General features: G+C 41.6%; 3 protein-coding genes across 6 annotated transcripts; 1 reads left to right on the top strand and 2 right to left on the bottom strand.

The window, feature by feature from the left end:
* Window positions 1-3,874: 3,874 nt before the first annotated feature.
* On the bottom strand, window positions 3,875-7,851 carry LOC115102372 (PRA1 family protein 2-like). Its single transcript, XM_029622276.2, has 3 exons — window positions 7,567-7,851; window positions 7,103-7,320; window positions 3,875-6,969 (listed from the first exon to the last, which is right to left on the bottom strand). Exons 1-3 carry the CDS (start codon window positions 7,749-7,751, stop codon window positions 6,830-6,832), a joined length of 543 nt encoding a protein of 180 aa, XP_029478136.1. The 5' UTR covers window positions 7,752-7,851; the 3' UTR covers window positions 3,875-6,829.
* A 44-nt stretch (window positions 7,852-7,895) lies between these two features.
* LOC115102373 (translocase of inner mitochondrial membrane 17 homolog B (yeast)) lies at window positions 7,896-12,589 on the bottom strand. Of its 2 annotated transcripts, none has more exons than XM_065005443.1 (6): window positions 12,322-12,589; window positions 11,413-11,845; window positions 11,254-11,317; window positions 10,908-11,036; window positions 10,605-10,715; window positions 7,896-8,975 (listed from the first exon to the last, which is right to left on the bottom strand). In XM_065005443.1, the coding sequence occupies exons 2-6, from the start codon at window positions 11,470-11,472 to the stop codon at window positions 8,902-8,904; spliced, it is 438 nt and encodes a 145-aa protein (XP_064861515.1). In that variant the 5' UTR covers window positions 11,473-11,845; window positions 12,322-12,589; the 3' UTR covers window positions 7,896-8,901. The 2 variants fall into 2 exon arrangements, with proteins under 2 accessions (XP_064861515.1, XP_029478137.1); XM_029622277.2 differs by having other exon boundaries at window positions 11,413-11,512.
* Window positions 12,590-12,644: 55 nt separating this feature from the next.
* On the top strand, window positions 12,645-18,850 carry pqbp1 (polyglutamine binding protein 1). Of its 3 annotated transcripts, none has more exons than XM_029622274.2 (7): window positions 12,645-12,736; window positions 12,979-13,046; window positions 13,131-13,242; window positions 13,385-13,485; window positions 13,730-13,912; window positions 14,024-14,081; window positions 18,416-18,850. In XM_029622274.2, exons 2-7 carry the CDS (start codon window positions 12,980-12,982, stop codon window positions 18,579-18,581), a joined length of 687 nt encoding a protein of 228 aa, XP_029478134.1. In that variant the 5' UTR covers window positions 12,645-12,736; window position 12,979; the 3' UTR covers window positions 18,582-18,850. The 3 variants fall into 3 exon arrangements, with proteins under 3 accessions (XP_029478134.1, XP_029478133.1, XP_029478135.1); XM_029622273.2 differs by having other exon boundaries at window positions 12,659-12,758; XM_029622275.2 differs by having other exon boundaries at window positions 12,661-12,758; window positions 13,733-13,912.
* Window positions 18,851-18,910: the final 60 nt, after the last annotated feature.

Genomic DNA, 18,910 nt, shown 5'->3' with positions numbered 1-18,910 from the left:
GCTCGGAGAGCAGATTTGTTGGCTTGTATCTGCTTCTTCTGTCCACCACCCCTCTTCTTGCCCGAGGCAGCAGAGCCGAGGGTGTCGGACTTGTCCCCGGCAACCGAGCCGGCCAAGGAGACGCCATCCTCTGCAGGAGACAGAGAGAAGATAGTCACCATTCATTTACCAAGTTCATTATCTAGGTTATTGTTATGTGGTTGCTATGCACTACTGTGTGTATAAAATGTGGTGGACCATTTCTTTTCACAGTCTTCAATATCTATCAAGTGACCTACTCTTTAATATTGTGTCAATTACTCAAAAAATGGGCCAATATTCATCGACAGTAATGAAACAAGAGTAAGTAAATAGCCTTGCATGAGCTGGAATGGCTCGTAGGAGCAGGAGCCCATCTCCTGTTTCTGTAGCGTGAGGCAGCTTGATGTACAAGTACACCCCCTAGACAGGACACTAGTCTTTCGCAGGGACTTACCCCCAATCTATCTCCTTAATGCCAAGTGCCAAGCAGAGACGCATTCTGTCCCATTTTTACAGTCTTTGGTATGACCCAGCCGAGGAGCGAACTCCAAACCTTCCAATCTAAGAGGGGCACTCTAACCACAAGGCCACTGAGATGGCTAATGAAACAACAGTATTATTAACATATTGGATAAGATTATTGAAATTTGGCCAGGCGTTGGGCAGGTATTGGTTTCAGCCTGGACATGATTGTACTACCTACAAGGTACAGTAATGCATGATAGGCCTACAGATTATATAAAAGGTATGATAGGCCTATAGGGTACATTAAGGTATGATAGGCTTACATAGTACAGTAAGGTATAATAGGCCTATAGGGTATATTAAGGTCTGATAGGCCTATAAGGTGCAGTAAGGTATGATAGGCCTACAGGGTACATTAAGGTGTGGTAGACCTATAGGTACATTAAGGTGTGATAGGCCTACAGGGTACATTAATATGTAATAGGCCTATATGGTACATTAAGGTCTGATAGGCCTATAGGGTACATTAAGGTCTGATATGCCTATAGGGTACATTAAGGTATGATAGGCCTATAGGGTATATTAAGGTATGATAGGCCTATAGGGTACATTAAGGTCTGATAGGCCTATAGGATATATTAAGGTATGATAGGCCTATAGGGTACATTAAGGTATGATAGGCCTATGGGGTACATTAAAGTCTGATAGGCCTATAGGGTATATTAAGGTATGATAGGGATATAGGGTACATTAAGGTATGATAGGCCTATAGGGTACATTAAGGTGTGATAGGCCTATAGGGTACATTAAAGTCTTATAGGCCTATAGGATATATTAAGGTATGATAGGCCTATAGGGTATATTAAGGTATGATAGGCCTAAAGGGCACATTAAGGTATGATAGGCCTATAGGGTATATTAAGGTATGATAGGCCTATATGGTACATTAAGGTATGATAGGCCTAAATGGCACATTAAGGTCTGATAGGCCTATAGGGTATATTAAGGTATGATAGGCCTAAAGGGCACATTAAGGTATGATAGGCCTATAGGGTACATTAAGGTATGGTAGGCCTATAGGGTATATTACGGTATGATAGGCCTATAGGGTATATTAAGGTATGATAGGCCTAAAGGGCACATTAAGGTATGATAGGCCGGTATGGTACATTAAGGTATGATAGGCCTTTAGGGTATATTAAGGTATGATAGGCCTATAGGGTACATTAAGGTATGATATGCCTATAGGGTACATTAAGGTATGATAGGCCTATATGGTACATTAAGGTCTGATAGGTCTATAGGGTACATTAAGGTGTGATAGGGCACATTAAGGTCTGATAGGCCTATAGGGTATATTAAGGTATGATAGGCCTATAGGGTATATTAAGGTATGATAGGCCTATAGGGTACATTAAGGTATGATAGGCCTATAGGGCACATTAAGGTCTGATAGGCCTATAGGGTATATTAAGGTATGATAGGCCTATAGGGTATATTAAGGTATGATAGGCCTATAGGGTACATTAAGGTATGATAGGCCTATAGGGTACATTAAGGTATGATAGGCCTACATGGAACCATAAGATGCCATATTGAGTAGAACAGCTGTGATAAATGGACTGTTTGACAATGTGCCCACTGCCCCCAGCCACAAGTGTTGGATATAATTCCTTATTGTGTTTTGTGACAATGGTACTGTGTGTAGGCCTAATTGGATAATGACACAAAGCTGACAAGAGTTGTTATTGAAAGTGACTAGGACTAACGGTTTATGTTGTAAGAGATCCTTGAGTTATTATATTAATACATTATACATTATACAGACATTATGCCCATTGATTCTTGAAGGATATTAAAAGCCTTATGAGTCATACATACCCTTTTATAACCCCAAATCTGAGGTTGTATGACATCATTGTTTGTTGTTTTTTTCAAGATACGTTTAGAATTACAGTATCATGACAATTTCATGGACTTTCAGTCCTTTCATGCACAGCAATGAATGCAAACTTTCTTAGCTCCCCCTTACTCCTTTTACTAAACAAAGTCACGGGGTCAGCCGTTTACAATTACAGATTGGGAACAACCAAAACGACGTTTTGCATGGCCAATATTTTACCTTTTCCTGCCATGTCGCAGTTCAAAACCACGATATGCCTTCAGCTTCAGGGAAAGAGCCACCATCAAATAGTTTTGCAAGTTGCAGAGTTTGACTGACAACCAATGTTGAAATTGGCTGTGCACCCGCGTATTGGAAAACAAAAAACGTATGGAGAGAGAGTTAGCAAGCCATTTCACAATCCGTGTCAGTGCTCCACACCGATAATTGGTCCATCCTTGTCGAATTATTTCTACAGCAATTACTCATGAAATCTGATATGTTTATTTATTGCTCCAATGCGGCAACATTTTTCTTTACCATGTAAGCACAGATAAAAATGTCCAAATAATAGTAATAAACTCGTTCCCACACACTCTGCAGGTTGCTAACGAGCTGCTGTAGTCAGCCTTGAACTCAGGATTAGAGTAATTGAGCCGTTTAAAGGGATGACCGTGAAATCTTTTAAAGGGAGGGTGGAGGAACTTCTGGTCAGTGTGGTCCATGGATATGATTTATAAAATTCTTTAAAAATGGGGACAACTAGACCATCTTGCGCCAAGTCCTTTTGGACGCATTTTCAGCACCATGGACAGCAAGCGATCAGTCAAGGACAGACGGACAAGTGGTGCAGGAGAGTTGCTGCAGTGCACACCTTGTGGGGTTTACTTTTCTCGTAAATGTCATCTAAACATTTACCGACGGTAACGTCTATTGGACGTCCTCAGTTATATATATTTGTTTTACAGTACATTACAGTAAAGTACACACACAGTACAGTAAAGAAATGTATAGTACAGTACTGTACAGTACAGTAGAGCACAGTAGACTACAGTAAAGTGAAGAAATGTAGTGTACTGTATTGTACCTTAATTTAATCTAATGTACTCCATTCTTCTGAACTAAACTGTACTGTACTCTACTGAATTAAACTATATTGTACTGTACTGCACTCTACTGAATAAAACTATACTCTACTGAATAAAACTCTACTGTATTGTATCGTACCATACTGTACTCTACTGTGCTCTACTGTACTTAATTGTGCCTTACTGTACTGTGATGTTCAAACGTGTGAAAGATAACCTAGAAGTCTAGGATTGTTCAGACTTGGATCTGGTTTATTCTGACCAAATGTGTACTTGTTTGGGTGGGTAGAGCTCATTAAAATAAATTACCCAGCATGCTGTGCAAGTCTTCTTCTTTTTTTATATATTTACATTTTGGTCATTCAGCAGACAATCAGTACGAATGTAAACAAAACAAAATACATTACACAAGATGGGATCTTTTTGTGTTGGTAAAATTTATTATGCGAGAAATGGCAGTGGAAATGCTTTTATGCACAAATATTGATAAAATAACCATCATATCGAAGTAAACTGGGACTCACATGATGACATGTTGTGTGGTCCTCAAACTCATTTGTATATTTTATCATTAATAACATTAGCATGCTGCACAGAATATTTGGGTCCCTCCGTGCTTGCCTCTGCTGACCTCTGCTGGTGCATGTTTTCAGTTGTTATTGTGTGACCAGGCAGGATGTACAGTCATGGCCAAAAGTTTTGAGAATGACACAAATATTAATTTTCCCAAAGTCTGCTGCCTCAGTTTGATAGCAATTTGCATAAACTCCAGAATATTATGAAGAGTGATCAGATGAATTGCAATTAACTTCAAAGTCCCTCTTTGCCATGCAAATTAACTGAATCCCCCAAAAAAACATTTCCACTGCATTTCAGCCCTGCCACAAAAGGACCAGCTGACATCATGTCAGTGATTCTCTCGTTAACACAGGTGTGAGTGTTGACGAAGACAAGGCTGGAGATCACTCTGTCATGCTGATTGAGTTCAAATAACAGATTGGAAGGTTCAAAAGGAGGGTGGTGCCTGGAATCATTGTTATTCCTCTGTCAACCATGGTTACCTGCAAGGAAACACGTGCCGTCATCCTTGCTTTGCAAAAAAAGGGCTTCACATGCAAGGATATTACTGCCAGTAAGATTGCACCTAAATCAACAATTTATCGGATCATCAAGAACTTCAAGGAGAGCGGTTCAATTACATTTACATTTAAGTCATTTAGCAGACGCTCTTATCTAGAGCGACTGTTGTGAAGAAGGCTTCATGGCGCCCAAGAAAGTCCAGAAAGTGCCAGGACCGTCTCCTAAAGTTTATTTAGCTGTGGGATCGGGGCACCACCAGTACAGAGCTTGCTCAGGAATGGCAGCAGGCATCTGCACGCACAGTGAGGCAAACACATTTGGAGGATGGCCTGGTGTCAAGAAGGGCAGCAAAGAAGCCACTTCTCTCCAGGAAAAACATCAGGGACAGACTGATATTCTGCAAAAGGTACAGGGATTGGACTGCTGAGGACTGGGGTAAAGTCATTTTCTCTGATGAATCCCCTTTCCGATTGTTTGGGGCATCCGGAAAAAATCTTGTCCGGAGAAGACAAGGTGAGCGCTACCATCAGTCCTGTGTCATGCCAACAGTAAAGCATCCTGAGACCATTCATATGTGGGGTTGCTTCTCAGCCAAGGGAGTGGGCTCACTCACAATTATGCCTAAGAACACAGCCATGAATAATGAATGGTACCAACACATCCTCTGAGAGCAACTTCTCCCAACCATCCAGGAACAGTTTGGTGATGAACAATGCCTTTTCCAGCATGTTGGAGCACCTTGCCATAAGGCAAAAGTGAAAACTAAGTGGCTCGGGGAACAAAACATTGATATTTTGGGTCCATGGCCAGGAAACTCTCCAGACCTTAATCCCATTGAGAACTTGTGGTCAATACTCAAGAGGCAAGTGGACAAACAAAACCCCACAAATTCTGACAAACTCCAAGCATTGATTATGCAAGAATGGGCTGCCATCAGTCAGGATGTGGCCCAGAAGCTAATTGACAGCATGCCAGGGTGGATTGCAGAGGTCTTGAAAAAGAAGGGTCAACACTGCAAGTATTGACTCTTTGCATCAACTTCATGTAATTGTCAATAAAAGCCTTTGACACTTATTAAATCCTTGTAATTATATTTCAGTATTCCATAGTAACATATGTCAAAAATATCTAGACACTGAGGCAGCAAACTTTGTGAAAATGAATATTTGTGTCATTCTCAAAACCTTTGGCCATGCCTGTATCTATTCTTCGAATTTGATCGTTAAATCGAATCATTTATAATAGGCTGATTGCAGAATAACATAATGACAAGATATTGCAGATGTAAGGTATATTATTTAGTAAATTAAGTGTAAATACATGTTGACAGCATTGTAAAAAAAAAGCACACATTAAGTCCATAGAAGGCAATGATCAAAGAAATATAAAATATTCTCAATTGAATAGAATTTTAAACAATGAAGGCAGACTGACATTAATGTTCTTGGCACCAAATAATGCGTGGACAGAGGCATAAATAATCCCGGTAAACATTCTTGGCATAATAAAATTATAGAAGTAGAATTAATTATATTTCTATTCAAAGCATACAGATGATCCACTGTTACCCTTCCATCCCAAAACACATTTAAACTTTCAACTGCATTAAATTGCAAAACCCAACAATAGTAGAAGATGTACAATAACACAAAAAGCAGTGTGGTCAGGAGTCACAGAGTAGTGACTCATCAAACACCTTTAGGTTTCTATGTAAAATCATTTTTTGTAACCATAACACTGGCGTAAAATTGCATTTTAAAAACCATCTTATTGTAGCACTTACAACACACGTCTGTTAGGAGGCCACGTTTACTTCTCAGCGCAGATTTTCAGCGCACAATGTCTTTTTTTTGTCTTTTTCTGACGATACAATGTAAACTCTATATCAGGAACTTGTCAAGGGGTGCAAAATGACTTACATCGCGGTGGAAGAACCCACATCAGTTAGTGTGTGCATTACATAGGCCAAATAGATTCCACAGAATTTACAATCTGTTACACCACCTTTGTGACACTGAGAAATCATAACAATCATTGCATCTTTGCTTTACTTCCCTCCTCTCTTCCTCTACTTTTCGTGCACTCAGTATGAGAGGCCCCATTCCATTTAAGTCTCTGGCACCTACCCCTGTGATTACATATCTGGGCAGGACAGGATATATGATGGAGTTTAGCTTCATCACCATATTGCTTCATCCATTCCTTTCAGATTTGGGCATACCAAAGGAGCAAGAGGCAAGAGACTGAAATAGAACAGGGCACATATCTCCTTTTTTCCTCCTCTCCTCCCCCTCTAAGATCCAGCTTCCTGTTCCTGTCCTAGTGACTCCAATAGGAGCCCCATAGGTGTTCTCTTCAAACCAATGCTCTCCAGCTTGTTCTCCAACTTGTTCTTGAGGCTCCGCAGTCTAACAGAGGCGTGGATCAATATCACTGTAACAGCGATAGAGGGAAAGAGAAAATAGAAGTCAGGGGTATAACAAATGGAGAGGGGGAGAGAGAGATGTATATGTTTACATTGTGGCAACAAGAATGGGGAGAGGTGAAAGAGAGAATAAATACTAACATAAGATGGGGAAGGCTATGCCAAAGAGGAAGACGGCCACTCCCCCAAGCACTGTGAGGAAGAGGTAGCTGGCCCCCAGAATGGCACCCAGGGCCAGGGACGGGTGGTTCCGGCGGAACCGTCTAATGGGGGCCTGGTTCTCTGCTGCCCATACAAACCCCATGAATATCAATGTCACAACTGTGGCCCCCAAGAAGAGGTTGAAGGGCTGGAAATAACTGTCAGACCAGGAGGGATATAGAGATGGCTGATGTTAGTTGACTTTTCTCTATAGGTTATAACTCATTATGTCCCATTGGACCATGAATCCAATACAATGGCGATTAGCTAATATATGATTATGGAACATGGACCCATCACACACCCATATCCACAGAATTTGTGATGACTCGTACTACAATACAAAAGCAGCTAACAAAAGCAGCTGTGCATGCATTCAGAAAACGACCACGTCAGAAACTTACCCTACTATTCCCAGGATGGTCAAAAACGAGACGAAATAGTTGGACTGGTAATACAGCAAGTTGTTTATGATCCGATTGTTCCATCTCTCCAGATTACGAATATCTGGCACGGCGAACTGAGCCGAGCTCAAAACAAAATCATCTAAGGTTCGGATAGGCGGCGGCTGCACGTCCATTTTTTCCATGTTCAATCAAATAACAGACCACATCTCCCATAATTCAAAGCATGGTAGGGGGCGTGTTCGGTTTGCGGACTTGCTTAGGATAATCAACTGCCCCCATATTGCTGCGTACTTGATTGCATCAGAGGGGATGGATAATAAGCCATACAGAATCAACAATTTAATTATTTTTTTCCAGTCAATTACACTGCTAACACTTATTTTTCTGCATCATAAATAAATTAAAATCAACAAATATGGTACAGCATTCTATACATTACATGTCACATGTTTTGAATGACAAAATAATATCTAATTGTGTCAAAAACCTTCTCCATCTCAAGTTTTATGACCATAATAACAAATAAAGAGATGGAGTAGGAAAGTGCTCTGGTTCAACAAAGTGGATAGACCTTATAGTGCTTAGGCTTTGGAAATGTGTGGGAATGCATGGCATAGTAGCAATAAAGGGAGCGAGGTAAACAGTGCAGCAGAACACATGAGCATATGGACACGGCCTTCCATTCCTGCCTTCTGAGTTTGCAAATGGAATCAAAAGATAAGTGTGTTTGTGATGTGACCCTGAATCCCTACCGTTATAATAAGCCTCACGGTTATGAAAGCTGCCATGAGGAGAGGAAATGGAATGATAGTGCAGTTCTCCTCCCTCAGTGCATTATATTTTACAAGCTAAATCAATTACATCAGTTTTGAACAGCATTGATTTTGTCACCCCTGACACTAAATTCTAATCCTAAATACAGTCATTACATACTCACACATACCTGTATTAATGCCTATTCATGTTTAGCTACCCATTCTATTTCTGTAACTGCGGTTATTCAGCACCAAAAGTCTTAGTCACCACAAAATCCTGGTTTTGTGCATAAATGAATCTGATAAAAGGACCAGGACCAGTCAGAAGGAACACTGGTGAACCAGTATACACAAACATATTCATAAACAAATTACTCAAATAACCTGTAATCTACCCCTGAGGAATAATAATAAAGTGCATCTATGTTCTTATGACCATTGGGAGGATGGAGGCTGGTTCAGGGTGAGGTTGCTTACACCAGTGAGGTCAGGTTTCAGAGCACCCCTCTCCTCTCTAGTCTGAGATTGTCAGTCACAGTACGCAGGGCTGTAGCTAGGCCCGGCAGCTCCATGGAACCTACTGGGACCCAGTCTGCTGTTGGCTGGCATCCTTAGGAGGAAGCTGGCTGGGGTCATCCACAAAGGGACTCGCTGGATATGAGAAATAACCATATTTCAACTGTGGTAGTTACTGCTGTGTGGGGGTTTTCAGAAGAATACAACTAGGGTTATGACATTCATTCAATTCCCAACTAAATGTACAGGACCAGTCCAAAGTTTGGAAACACCTACTCATTCAAGGGTTTTTCTTTATTTGTACTATTTTCTACATTGTAGAATAATAGTGAAGACATTGTTACGATGAAATAACACATATGGAATCATTTAGTAACCAAAAAGGTGTTAAACAAAATATATTTCATATTTGAGATTCTTCAAAGTAGCCACCCTTTGCCTTTATGACAGCTTTGCACACTCTTGGCATTCTCTCAACCAGCTTCATGAGAAATGCTTTTCCAACAGTCTTGAAGGAGTTCCCACATATGCTAAGCACTTGTTGGCTGCTTTTCCTTCACTCTGAAGGTCGGGTGATTGTGGAGACCAGGTCATCTGATGCAGCACTCCATCACTCTGCTTCTTGGTCAAATAGCCCTTACACAGCCTGGAGGTGTGTTGGGTCAAACCAGATGGGATGGCGTATCGCTGCAGAATGCTGTGTAGCAATGCTGGTTAAGTATGCCATGAATTCTAAATAAATCAGTGACAGTGTCACCAGAAAAGCACCATAACTCCTCCATGCTTCATGGTGGTTAACCACACATGCGGAGATCATCCACTCACCTACTCTGCATCTCACAAAAACATGGCGGTTGGAACCAAAAATCTCAAATTTGGACTCATCAGACCAAAGGACAGATTTACACCGGTCTAATGCCCATTGCTTGTATTTCTTGGCCCAAACAATTCTCTTATTTTTATTGGCGTCCTTTAGTAGTGGTTTCTTTGCAGCAATTCGACCATGAAGGCCTGATTCACGCAGTCTCCTCTGAACAGTTGATGTTGAGATGGGTCTGTTACTTGAACTCTGTGAAGCATTTATTTGGACTGCAATCTGAGGTGCAGTTAACTCTAATGAATTTATCCTCTGCCGCAGAGGTAACTCTGGGTCTTCCTTTCCTGTGGCGGTCCTCATGAGAGCCAGTTTCATCATAGTGCTTCATGGTTTTTGCAACTGCACTTAAGAAACGTTTAAAGTTCTTGAAATGTTCCGTATTGACTGACCTTCATGTCTTAAAGTAACGATGGACTGTCATTTCTCTTTGCTTATATGAGCTGTTCTTGCCATAATATGGATTTGGTCTTTTACCAAATATGACTATCTTCTGTAAACCACCCCAACTGATTGGCTCAAAGAAATTCCACCAATTAACTTTTAACAAGGCACACCTGTTAATTGAAATGCATTCCAGATGACTACCCCATGAAGCTGGTTGAGAGAATGCCAAGAGTGTGCAAAGCAAAGGGTGACTACTTTAAATAATCTCAAATATAAAATATATTTTGATTTGTTTAACACTTTTTTGGTTACTACATGATTCCATGTGTTATTTCACTATTATTCTACTATGTAGAAATTAGTAAAAATAAAGAAAATCCCTGGAATGAGTAGGTGTCCAAACGTTTGACTGATCTGACTGCACTGTTTATTTGACTGCATACAGAGTTCAGTCAAATCAGGCTTCTACAACGGTTCCAGGGCTGTCTCTAAACATTACTTACGGTTCTGAAACTGCTGTGCGGTGTATCTGGTGAGAAGGATCCCAAAGCCCTCGATCAAGGCCAACAGGATGCCCCCCATCATGGCCGACCCCACCATAGCCAAAGGCCCACCTAAGGAGGGCACAAAGCCAACAGTCAAGCCCTTGAGCTAATCTAACTTTGTTGGGTGGGTGGGGCAATATGGTCAGGCAGGGGGTGGGGATGGCCTCAGATCAGAGGGTCTTGAAAAAAAGATGAAATATACTAAATCTGTTACATCTAGAATAAATGTATTGTCAAATTCATGTTTGTCTCAACACTCACTGCGTGCAGCCAGGACTGCCCCAGTCATCGCCCCACTAGTTATAGAGTTCCAGGGGTCCTCTTTCCCTCGAATACGGACCAGGCCACAGTCGATTGTAGAGAAGAGTCCACCCCACACAGCAAAGCTACCTGCAGGAACATCACACACACCGTTACACCGTTAGTGATATATAGGGCTTACACTAGTACTGTATAACCGACAGTTATGGATAAAGACCATCATGAAAATAAAATAACCATCATAACCAGCTGACTGACGACGGGATGGCCGGCATTCGTGATGGTGAATGGTGTTTGTACTGTGTGCAGTACAAGAGAGAACTACTGTAAAGACAGTGACCCTTACCGCCGATCTGTGGAGCTCTTAATCTCACAGCATTGGCGCTACCTTTTAGCCTGTGCCGAAAGCCCTGTGCAGAGACGGAGACATTTCTTTTTCGATCACTGTTCTTATATTGATCTTAAAATATATTTCATAAGCTAAGAGAGAGTCTTTCAAACTCACCACAGGAGCATTCCGAAAGCTCTTGACTGACTGGAACACCCCTCCGCCGATGGCCCCCATGGTGAACGCACCACCACAGTCATCTACTATTCTCCAGGGACTGAGAAGTGTGTGTAGGGGCCATGGGTAAACAAACCACAATACATATATTAACGAGAAACCACTTGTCTATCTATGCATAAATATGTAGGCCTATTACTGGTATATAAACGATTTACCTAATATACTGTAGCGACCCGCTTGGACAGTTATGTGCCTGTGTTCTAATGTGTGGTTATCAGGGCACGTTTATCAGTTTGATCTAGGTTTGGCGGATCCAGCATACCAGTCCCCCTTGCTGTCTGCCAATCAAAGGAATACCTGGAATGTTTCAGTGCCAGGCATCCTTGTGGTTGGTGGAACAGCAGAGGGCAAACAGTAGCCTGTGTGAGTTCTGGTTAAAAAAAACGTTCAATTTGAAAATGCGATCCTCTGTTGTGGACATTCTTTCATGTATGATCTATCAAGGTCTTTACAATACTATAACCATCTACCTAATACTAGTTAATAGTAATATTAGTTTGTACCTAAAACTTCCACATCCTTAGACAATGTCTAGCGAGCTAGCTATGCCTGGCTAGATGTAGCTATGTTACGCAACTTGTTTAGCAAGCTAGCTAACGATAACTTACTGCTAGCGGACTAAACTCCACTCCATGGTGAAGGAACTTCGTCAAAAACTTCCTTCACCATGGATGGAGTGGAGTTTAGTCTGCTAGTTAGCTATAATTCAACCATCATTTGCGTAATGACTCGGACATAAATGGCATAATAACCATTATGGTAAAGCAGAAAAGTATGTTGGCTAAAGAGAGATAGCACCAATATTGACAACTGTCTACTTAATTGTCTGTCTGAAATGTACTTCACCAAGGTTCACGGGCATATTCTTCCATGTTTGTTGTTGCTGTCCGTGCTATGACGACATATTTCTGAGACTAATGCCACGATCGAAACAACTGAGAACTGGGAAAAATCGGAATTACGACTTCAGGGCGTTCAAAACAACTGGGAACTCGGAAAAAAACGAGCTCCGATTGGGAAAAATCAATTTGAACGGTCATTCAACTCGGAATTCTAACTCAGGAACTCGGGCCTCTTTCTAGAGCTTCGACTTTCAGACCTGAAGACCACTGACGTCATGATTTGACCTCGTATGTTTCCGAATTCCCAGCGGTTTTGAAAGCGGCAACCGATTCCCTCCCCCAACTAAACGACGCAATCATTGTGCGCTTGGGCTGTGTGACTGGCTGCTGGATAGATTTCGCTCCACATCTGAACTAAAGTAAGGACACATTTGGATGCAGGTAATTATAAACTGGTATTCACATTTGATTACATTAACGTTTTCCCTATACAGCTAATTTCGATTGGCTGAAAACGTTAGTTAGCTAGCCACTAACGGTCAGACGCGAGTGAGGTAGCTAGCTACACGTTAGAAAATAGTATTTATGGCTAAGTTAGTTAGCTAGTTTGGGGCCATCGACTCAACGGGCTATAACGGTAATCGTTCATTTTCTCCCGTAGGATGCCTCTGCCCCCGGCGTTACTGGCTCGCCTAGCCAAAAGAGGGATTCTTAAGCACTCAGATCAAGGTATGGCTACAACAACTCATTTAAAAAAATACTCACTGCAAAAATGCTAGCTAGTAGCTAAAACATTACACTTCCTGTCTCTAGATGCGGATGAGGAGATCATTGCTGAGGACTATGATGACAACAATGTAGATTATGAGGCCACTGCCCGTGAGAATTTACCTCCCAACTGGTATAAAGTATTTGACCCTATTTGGTAAGCACTCTTTCAGATTCTCCACTAAACATGTAGATTGCACAACACCTATTGGGTATGGCTAGTGGACAGCAGCTTTTATGGAGTGATTTGTTTTTGGTTGTGGACTGACTTTAAAATTACATGCATTTTGTATCCTTAGTGGTCTGCCATACTACTGGAATGTGGAATCTGACCTAGTTGCCTGGCTGTCCCCGACCGACCCCACATCTGTGATAACCAAAGCTGCCAAGAAGTCAAGGGGTAAGAACAGTCCTAGCTTGACCACCCAGTAGAGCGGAGACTGTTTCATGTATTCAGACTCAGTATTTAGGATGGATTTGATTCTGACAATCCTGGTCTTGCTGCTGCTCCAGTTTCAACTGTTCTGCCTACGTCTATTTTAGGCTGGGTTTCTGTATAGCACTTTGTGACACCGGCTGGAGTAAATAGGGCTTTATAAATACATTTGATTGATCTTACTAACTCTAATATTCTATCTTACAAGCAGAGGTTGGGGAGGACAGAGGAGAGAGACAAATTGAGAAGCCAGACAGAGAGAGGGAGCGAGAGAGGGACAAAGATCGGGAACCAGAAATGGAGAGGGAAAGAGGGAGGAATGACGGGAGGGAAAGAGACAGGCGGATGCAGAGGAGAGAAGACTTTGCCCCCTACAGCAAGAACAAACGAGGTAAAGATTCATAACATTGCATCTCTTGCTCAAAACAAATATTGCAACCATACCCAAATCAAATGGCTTGTGTACACTTGCTAACAGGTTTCTGTAAACTGTATTTTGCAGGGAGGAAGGATGAGGAGATGGACCCAATGGACCCCAGTGCTTATTCTGATGCTCCCAAGTAAGGCCACCGACCCAATCATTCATTGCTACCTTTCCTTGCATCGTGAGCTTCATGTCCATGGTCAGAAATCCCTGGCACTCTTTTTCTCCTGCCCTGTATATAGGGCTGTGGTGGTCATCAAATTATGTCAACTGGTAACTGTCATGCAAATAACTGCCCGTCTCACGGTATTGACCGTTAACTAACATAAACACATTTAGCATAGCCTACAAGCCACTGATCCGGACCTTTGGAACATCTACATTTTAAAAAGTGTTGTCAATCCATTTAATATAGCCTACACCATCACAATAAACCAATTATTTATTTTAGGCAGTTCTAAATAAATATTATATAAAGAAAATGTAGCCTATTTCGGAAGAATAACATATTCTGAGTCATCCTTATGTTAGGCCTTGATCTGGCTATGCCATATGGCTGTGGGCTACACTAGTTCATTTAGTAGGCAAGATTGCTTATACTTCCTGTGGCATTATTTTATACTAAGAAGAATACAATTGAACATCGCTAAATAAAATAGAAAGGATATTTTTCCCAAATGATTTCCGAGGGACTGCGCACATATATTGGAATTCCACATGAGAAAGGTTGCCGACTCCTCGTATAGACTATTACCGGCAACTTCTGGAGAATAATGGCAGAATCTGCAAATGTCAGCAGGAGCGGGAGGAGAATAGTTGGGTCAGGTTCTTTTAATTATTTTTTAAACTTCTGGTTATCAAGATCTATCTAGCTCTCTGGTGCCCTCTTGAGGCATCAAACCGTAAGCTTAAAGCATCAGACGAGCTCAATACATTTAGTTGATTTTATTAAAACACGTAGGGTGTGTCTATATATAGACAAATACACTTTACAAATACGTGCAGGCACTCCGTATTGCGTTGTGCATAAGACCAGCCCTTAACTGTGGTCTATTGGCCATATGCCCCCCCCCCCTCTTGCCTTATTGCTTTATTTTATAGGAAGTAACTGTAAAAGTACTACTGGTGATATATGTAATGGGGAATTGATATACACTAACAATCAAACAAACAATTCACACGATTAAGTTATCAAACAATGAATGTGCACAAATTGGCAAGAGGGAGTGCATTTTGGAGAGAGTTGTGCAACGGAGGTCAATCTGACATCTGCATCGGCCATGCAGCATTTACACTGATATGGCCTCAACAAGTCAGGGCATTCATACTTCTTGCGCTTCACGGGGCAGTGCAGAGCTGTTGTCAAGGAAGTGAGTTTGTGTTTATACAGGATGTACTGCCCCCACCTACCATCAACCAATCATGTTGATACAGTGCCCTCTGTATTGTTACAATATTAGGGAGGCGCATGGCGATGCACTACAGAGCTCTATTTGGCCTCTGGAAACTCACAATGGCGTCACAACCTCCATATGGAGCCTCCGACCACATTTTTGAATCAAGAATAAATGGGTTTTTGGTCTAAGCCTCCAATGGATTCATTCACTGAGATGGGCGCAAATATATACAGTGCATTAGGAAGGTATTCGGACCCCTTGACTTTTTCCACATTTTGTTACGTTACAGCCTTATTCTAAAATTGATTCACTTGTTGCTTTTATCTCATCAATCTACACACAATAGCCCATAATGATAAAGCAAAAAAATAAATTGTTGCAAATGTATAAAAAAAACTAACTGAAATCACATTTACATGTGATTTACATTTGGGGCGGCAGGGTTGTGGTTAGAGCGTTGGACTAGTAACCGGAAGGTTGTTAAATAAAGGTAAAATAAATAAACATAAGTATTCAGACCCTTTACTCAGTACTTTGTGGAAGCACCTTTTGCAGCGATTACAGCATCAAGTCTTCTTGGGTATGACACTAAAGCTTGACCATCTGGTTCTTGGTCACTTCCCTGACCAAGGCCCTTCTTCCCCGTTTGATCAGTTTGGTCAGGCGGCTAGGTCTAGGAAGAGTTTTGGTGGTTCCAAACTTCTTCCATTTAATAATGGAGGCCACTGTGTTCTTGGGGACCTTCAATGCTGCAAAAATGTTTTTGTACCCTTCCCCAGATCTGTGCCTCGACACAATCCAGTCTCGGCGCTCTAGATACAATTCCTTCAACCTTTTTTTGCTCTGACATGCACTATCAACTGTGGGACCTTTATATAGACAGGTGCCTTTCCAAATCCTCTCAAATCAATTGAATTTACCACAGGTGGACCCCAATCAAATTGTAGAAACATCTCAAGGATGATCAATGGGAAACAGGATGCACCTGAGCTCAATTTCAAGTCTCATAGCAAAGGGTCTGAATACTTAAATAAGGTTTGTTTTTCATTACATTTGCAAAAATATCTAAAAACAAGTTTTTGCTTTGTCATGATGGGGTATTGTGTGTAGATTGAGTACTTCCTGAATGCACTGTATGTGTGGAATTTTTAAAAATGTAGAATGACCTACAAAAACAATGTGTCCATCCATAGCCTGTACTTGAATGGAGAAGGCGCTTACCGCAGTTACATTTGTAATATGCCAGGTAGGCCACACCTGTTGTAAAGCGGATTAATGTGCTTAATTTTAAGAATTGAGCAATAAATATAGCAGCATGAGAAAGCTTGGATCCTCTTTTTAAATAGTGGCCAGTCATTTTTTTTTTTACACTTGATTGTGTAATGACTTTGCTTACACGTCTCACTAGGCTCTGTAGGCTATGGGCTTTCCAACCCTGTTCAGGGGTCCTAGGTCTATAGGCTGCGCTTAGTTATTTGGCCACTTTAGTTGTGATACACACCTTTTCCAAACATCTATGCCTAGGCTAGCTACAAAAATGCAAAAAATACACGCTGGGAAAGTGATTGATATTCTCACCTATCAGACTATTCTCAATTTAATATTGTCCTTACATATACTAAATAATATATGTTTGAAATTAGTTATGATTTAGAATGCTCACAAAATGGTCCATGATAATGACCCAATCAAATTTTATTGGTCACATACACATGGTTAGCAGATGTTATTGCGAGTGTAGCGAAATGCATGTGCTTCTAGTTCCGACAGTACAGTAATAGCTAACAATCTAGATCTAGTAATCTAACAATTCCACAACAACTAGCTAATACACACAAATCTAGGTAAAGGGATGGAATAGGAATATATACATATAATATATGGATGAGCGATGACCGAGTGTCATAGGCAAGATGCAATAGATGGTATAGAATATACATATGGGATGAGTAATGCAAGATACGTAAACATTATTAAAGTGACTAGTGATCCATTTATTAAAGTGACCAATGATTTCAAGTCTGTATGTAGGCAGCAGGATATCGAATGGAGGACGATTCTCCTGCGGTTCATTTTCATGCTAGCCAGGCATTCTCCAGTTGTTTTTTAAATTGATTTAACTAGGCAAGTCCGTTAAGAACAAATTCTTATTTACAATGACGGCCTAGACCGGCCAAACCCTAACGACGATGGGCCAATTGTGCGACGGCCAATCACGGCCGGTTGTGATACGGCCTGGAATCGAACCAGGTCTGTAGTGATGCCTCTAGCACTGAGATGCAGTGCCTTAGACTCGGGAGCGTAGCAATGTGCTTAATACTAGGAAAGTGGAAATATAGTGGTGTTGGAGGGCCAATTGGAGGCACTCTATCCTCTGGTCTAATTTGTTTTATCCCAGTGCCCCAGGGCAGTGATTGGGGACATGTGTAGGGTGCCGTCTTACGGATGGGACATTAAACGGGTGTCCTGACTCTGTGGTCACTATAGATCCCATGCCACTTATCGTAAAAGTAGAGGTGTTAACCCCGGTGTCCTGGCTAAATTCTCAATCTGGTTTTCAGACTGCACCATCATGGCCACCTAATCATCCCCCCTCCTCTTCCCTGAAACTATTCCCCAGGTGGTTGCTGTCAATGAGAACGTGTTCTCAGTCAACTTACCTGCTAAAATAAGGGTTAAATAAAAAAGCCTGTGGGATCCTCTTATTAAGAGGCCATTAACTCAGTTCTCATGCATAGCATATAGAAATATTGTGAAACATGGGCTATAGAAACACTTATTTCAGTCCATGCATCAACCGCTCACTCTGAATGCCAGGGCTCTCATTAAGAGTTTGATTTGATTGCATTTTCAGTGACGTCAGTGATTAGAGGGACAATGGAGCTCAGAGTACCCGGCCATTAGCAAGTTTGGTAGGCTACTAATGACCAACGGCATTCAGAGTGCAGTGTTGAAGAAGCCTAGCTACCGTGACTCAATAGTCACGTGGAAATTGAACTGCGGTCATGACTCGTAACACAGTCACCGTAACAGTCCTTCTGCATGTATCTAAAATGTATTTTTCCCCACACAGGGGCAATTGGTCCACTGGCTTGCCCAAGCGTAATGAGGCGAAGACAGGGGCGGACACCACGGCAGCAGGGCCTCTGTTCCAGCAGCGCCCGTACCCCAGCCCCGGAGCTGTACTCAGGGCCAACGCAGCCAATAAAAAGCCCCCCAGTGACGACGACGACGACTGACCACAGGGGTTCACACTCGGCAGGAAACACAACTGTGGGCTCCTTGCCTGCTACGTTTGGAATGAAGTTACCTTTCTATTCTCAGTCCATACACTACATGGAATGTGAGACTCCTGCTGACAGAGCTTATCTGGTGAGGCGGAAACAAGTTGTGCTTCTGCACGTGTAAATATTGCTTGGTATTTTTTTGGTATGACTGAAATGTTACCTGTAGGCTACCATTGATCATCAGATGAGTGGCATTTGCTAAATAAATGCTAAATAAATGACTTACGCAGTTTTTTTCCCTTTTTGAAAAGAAGCTACATGTGCAATGCTATTGCAGTAAA

The sequence above is a fragment of the Oncorhynchus nerka genome, linkage group LG20 (genome assembly GCF_034236695.1).
Source record: "Oncorhynchus nerka isolate Pitt River linkage group LG20, Oner_Uvic_2.0, whole genome shotgun sequence".
NCBI classification, from domain to species: Eukaryota; Metazoa; Chordata; class Actinopteri; order Salmoniformes; family Salmonidae; genus Oncorhynchus; species Oncorhynchus nerka.
The sequence above is the reverse complement of the archived record's forward strand: the minus strand, read 5'-3'. Positions and strand labels throughout refer to the sequence as shown.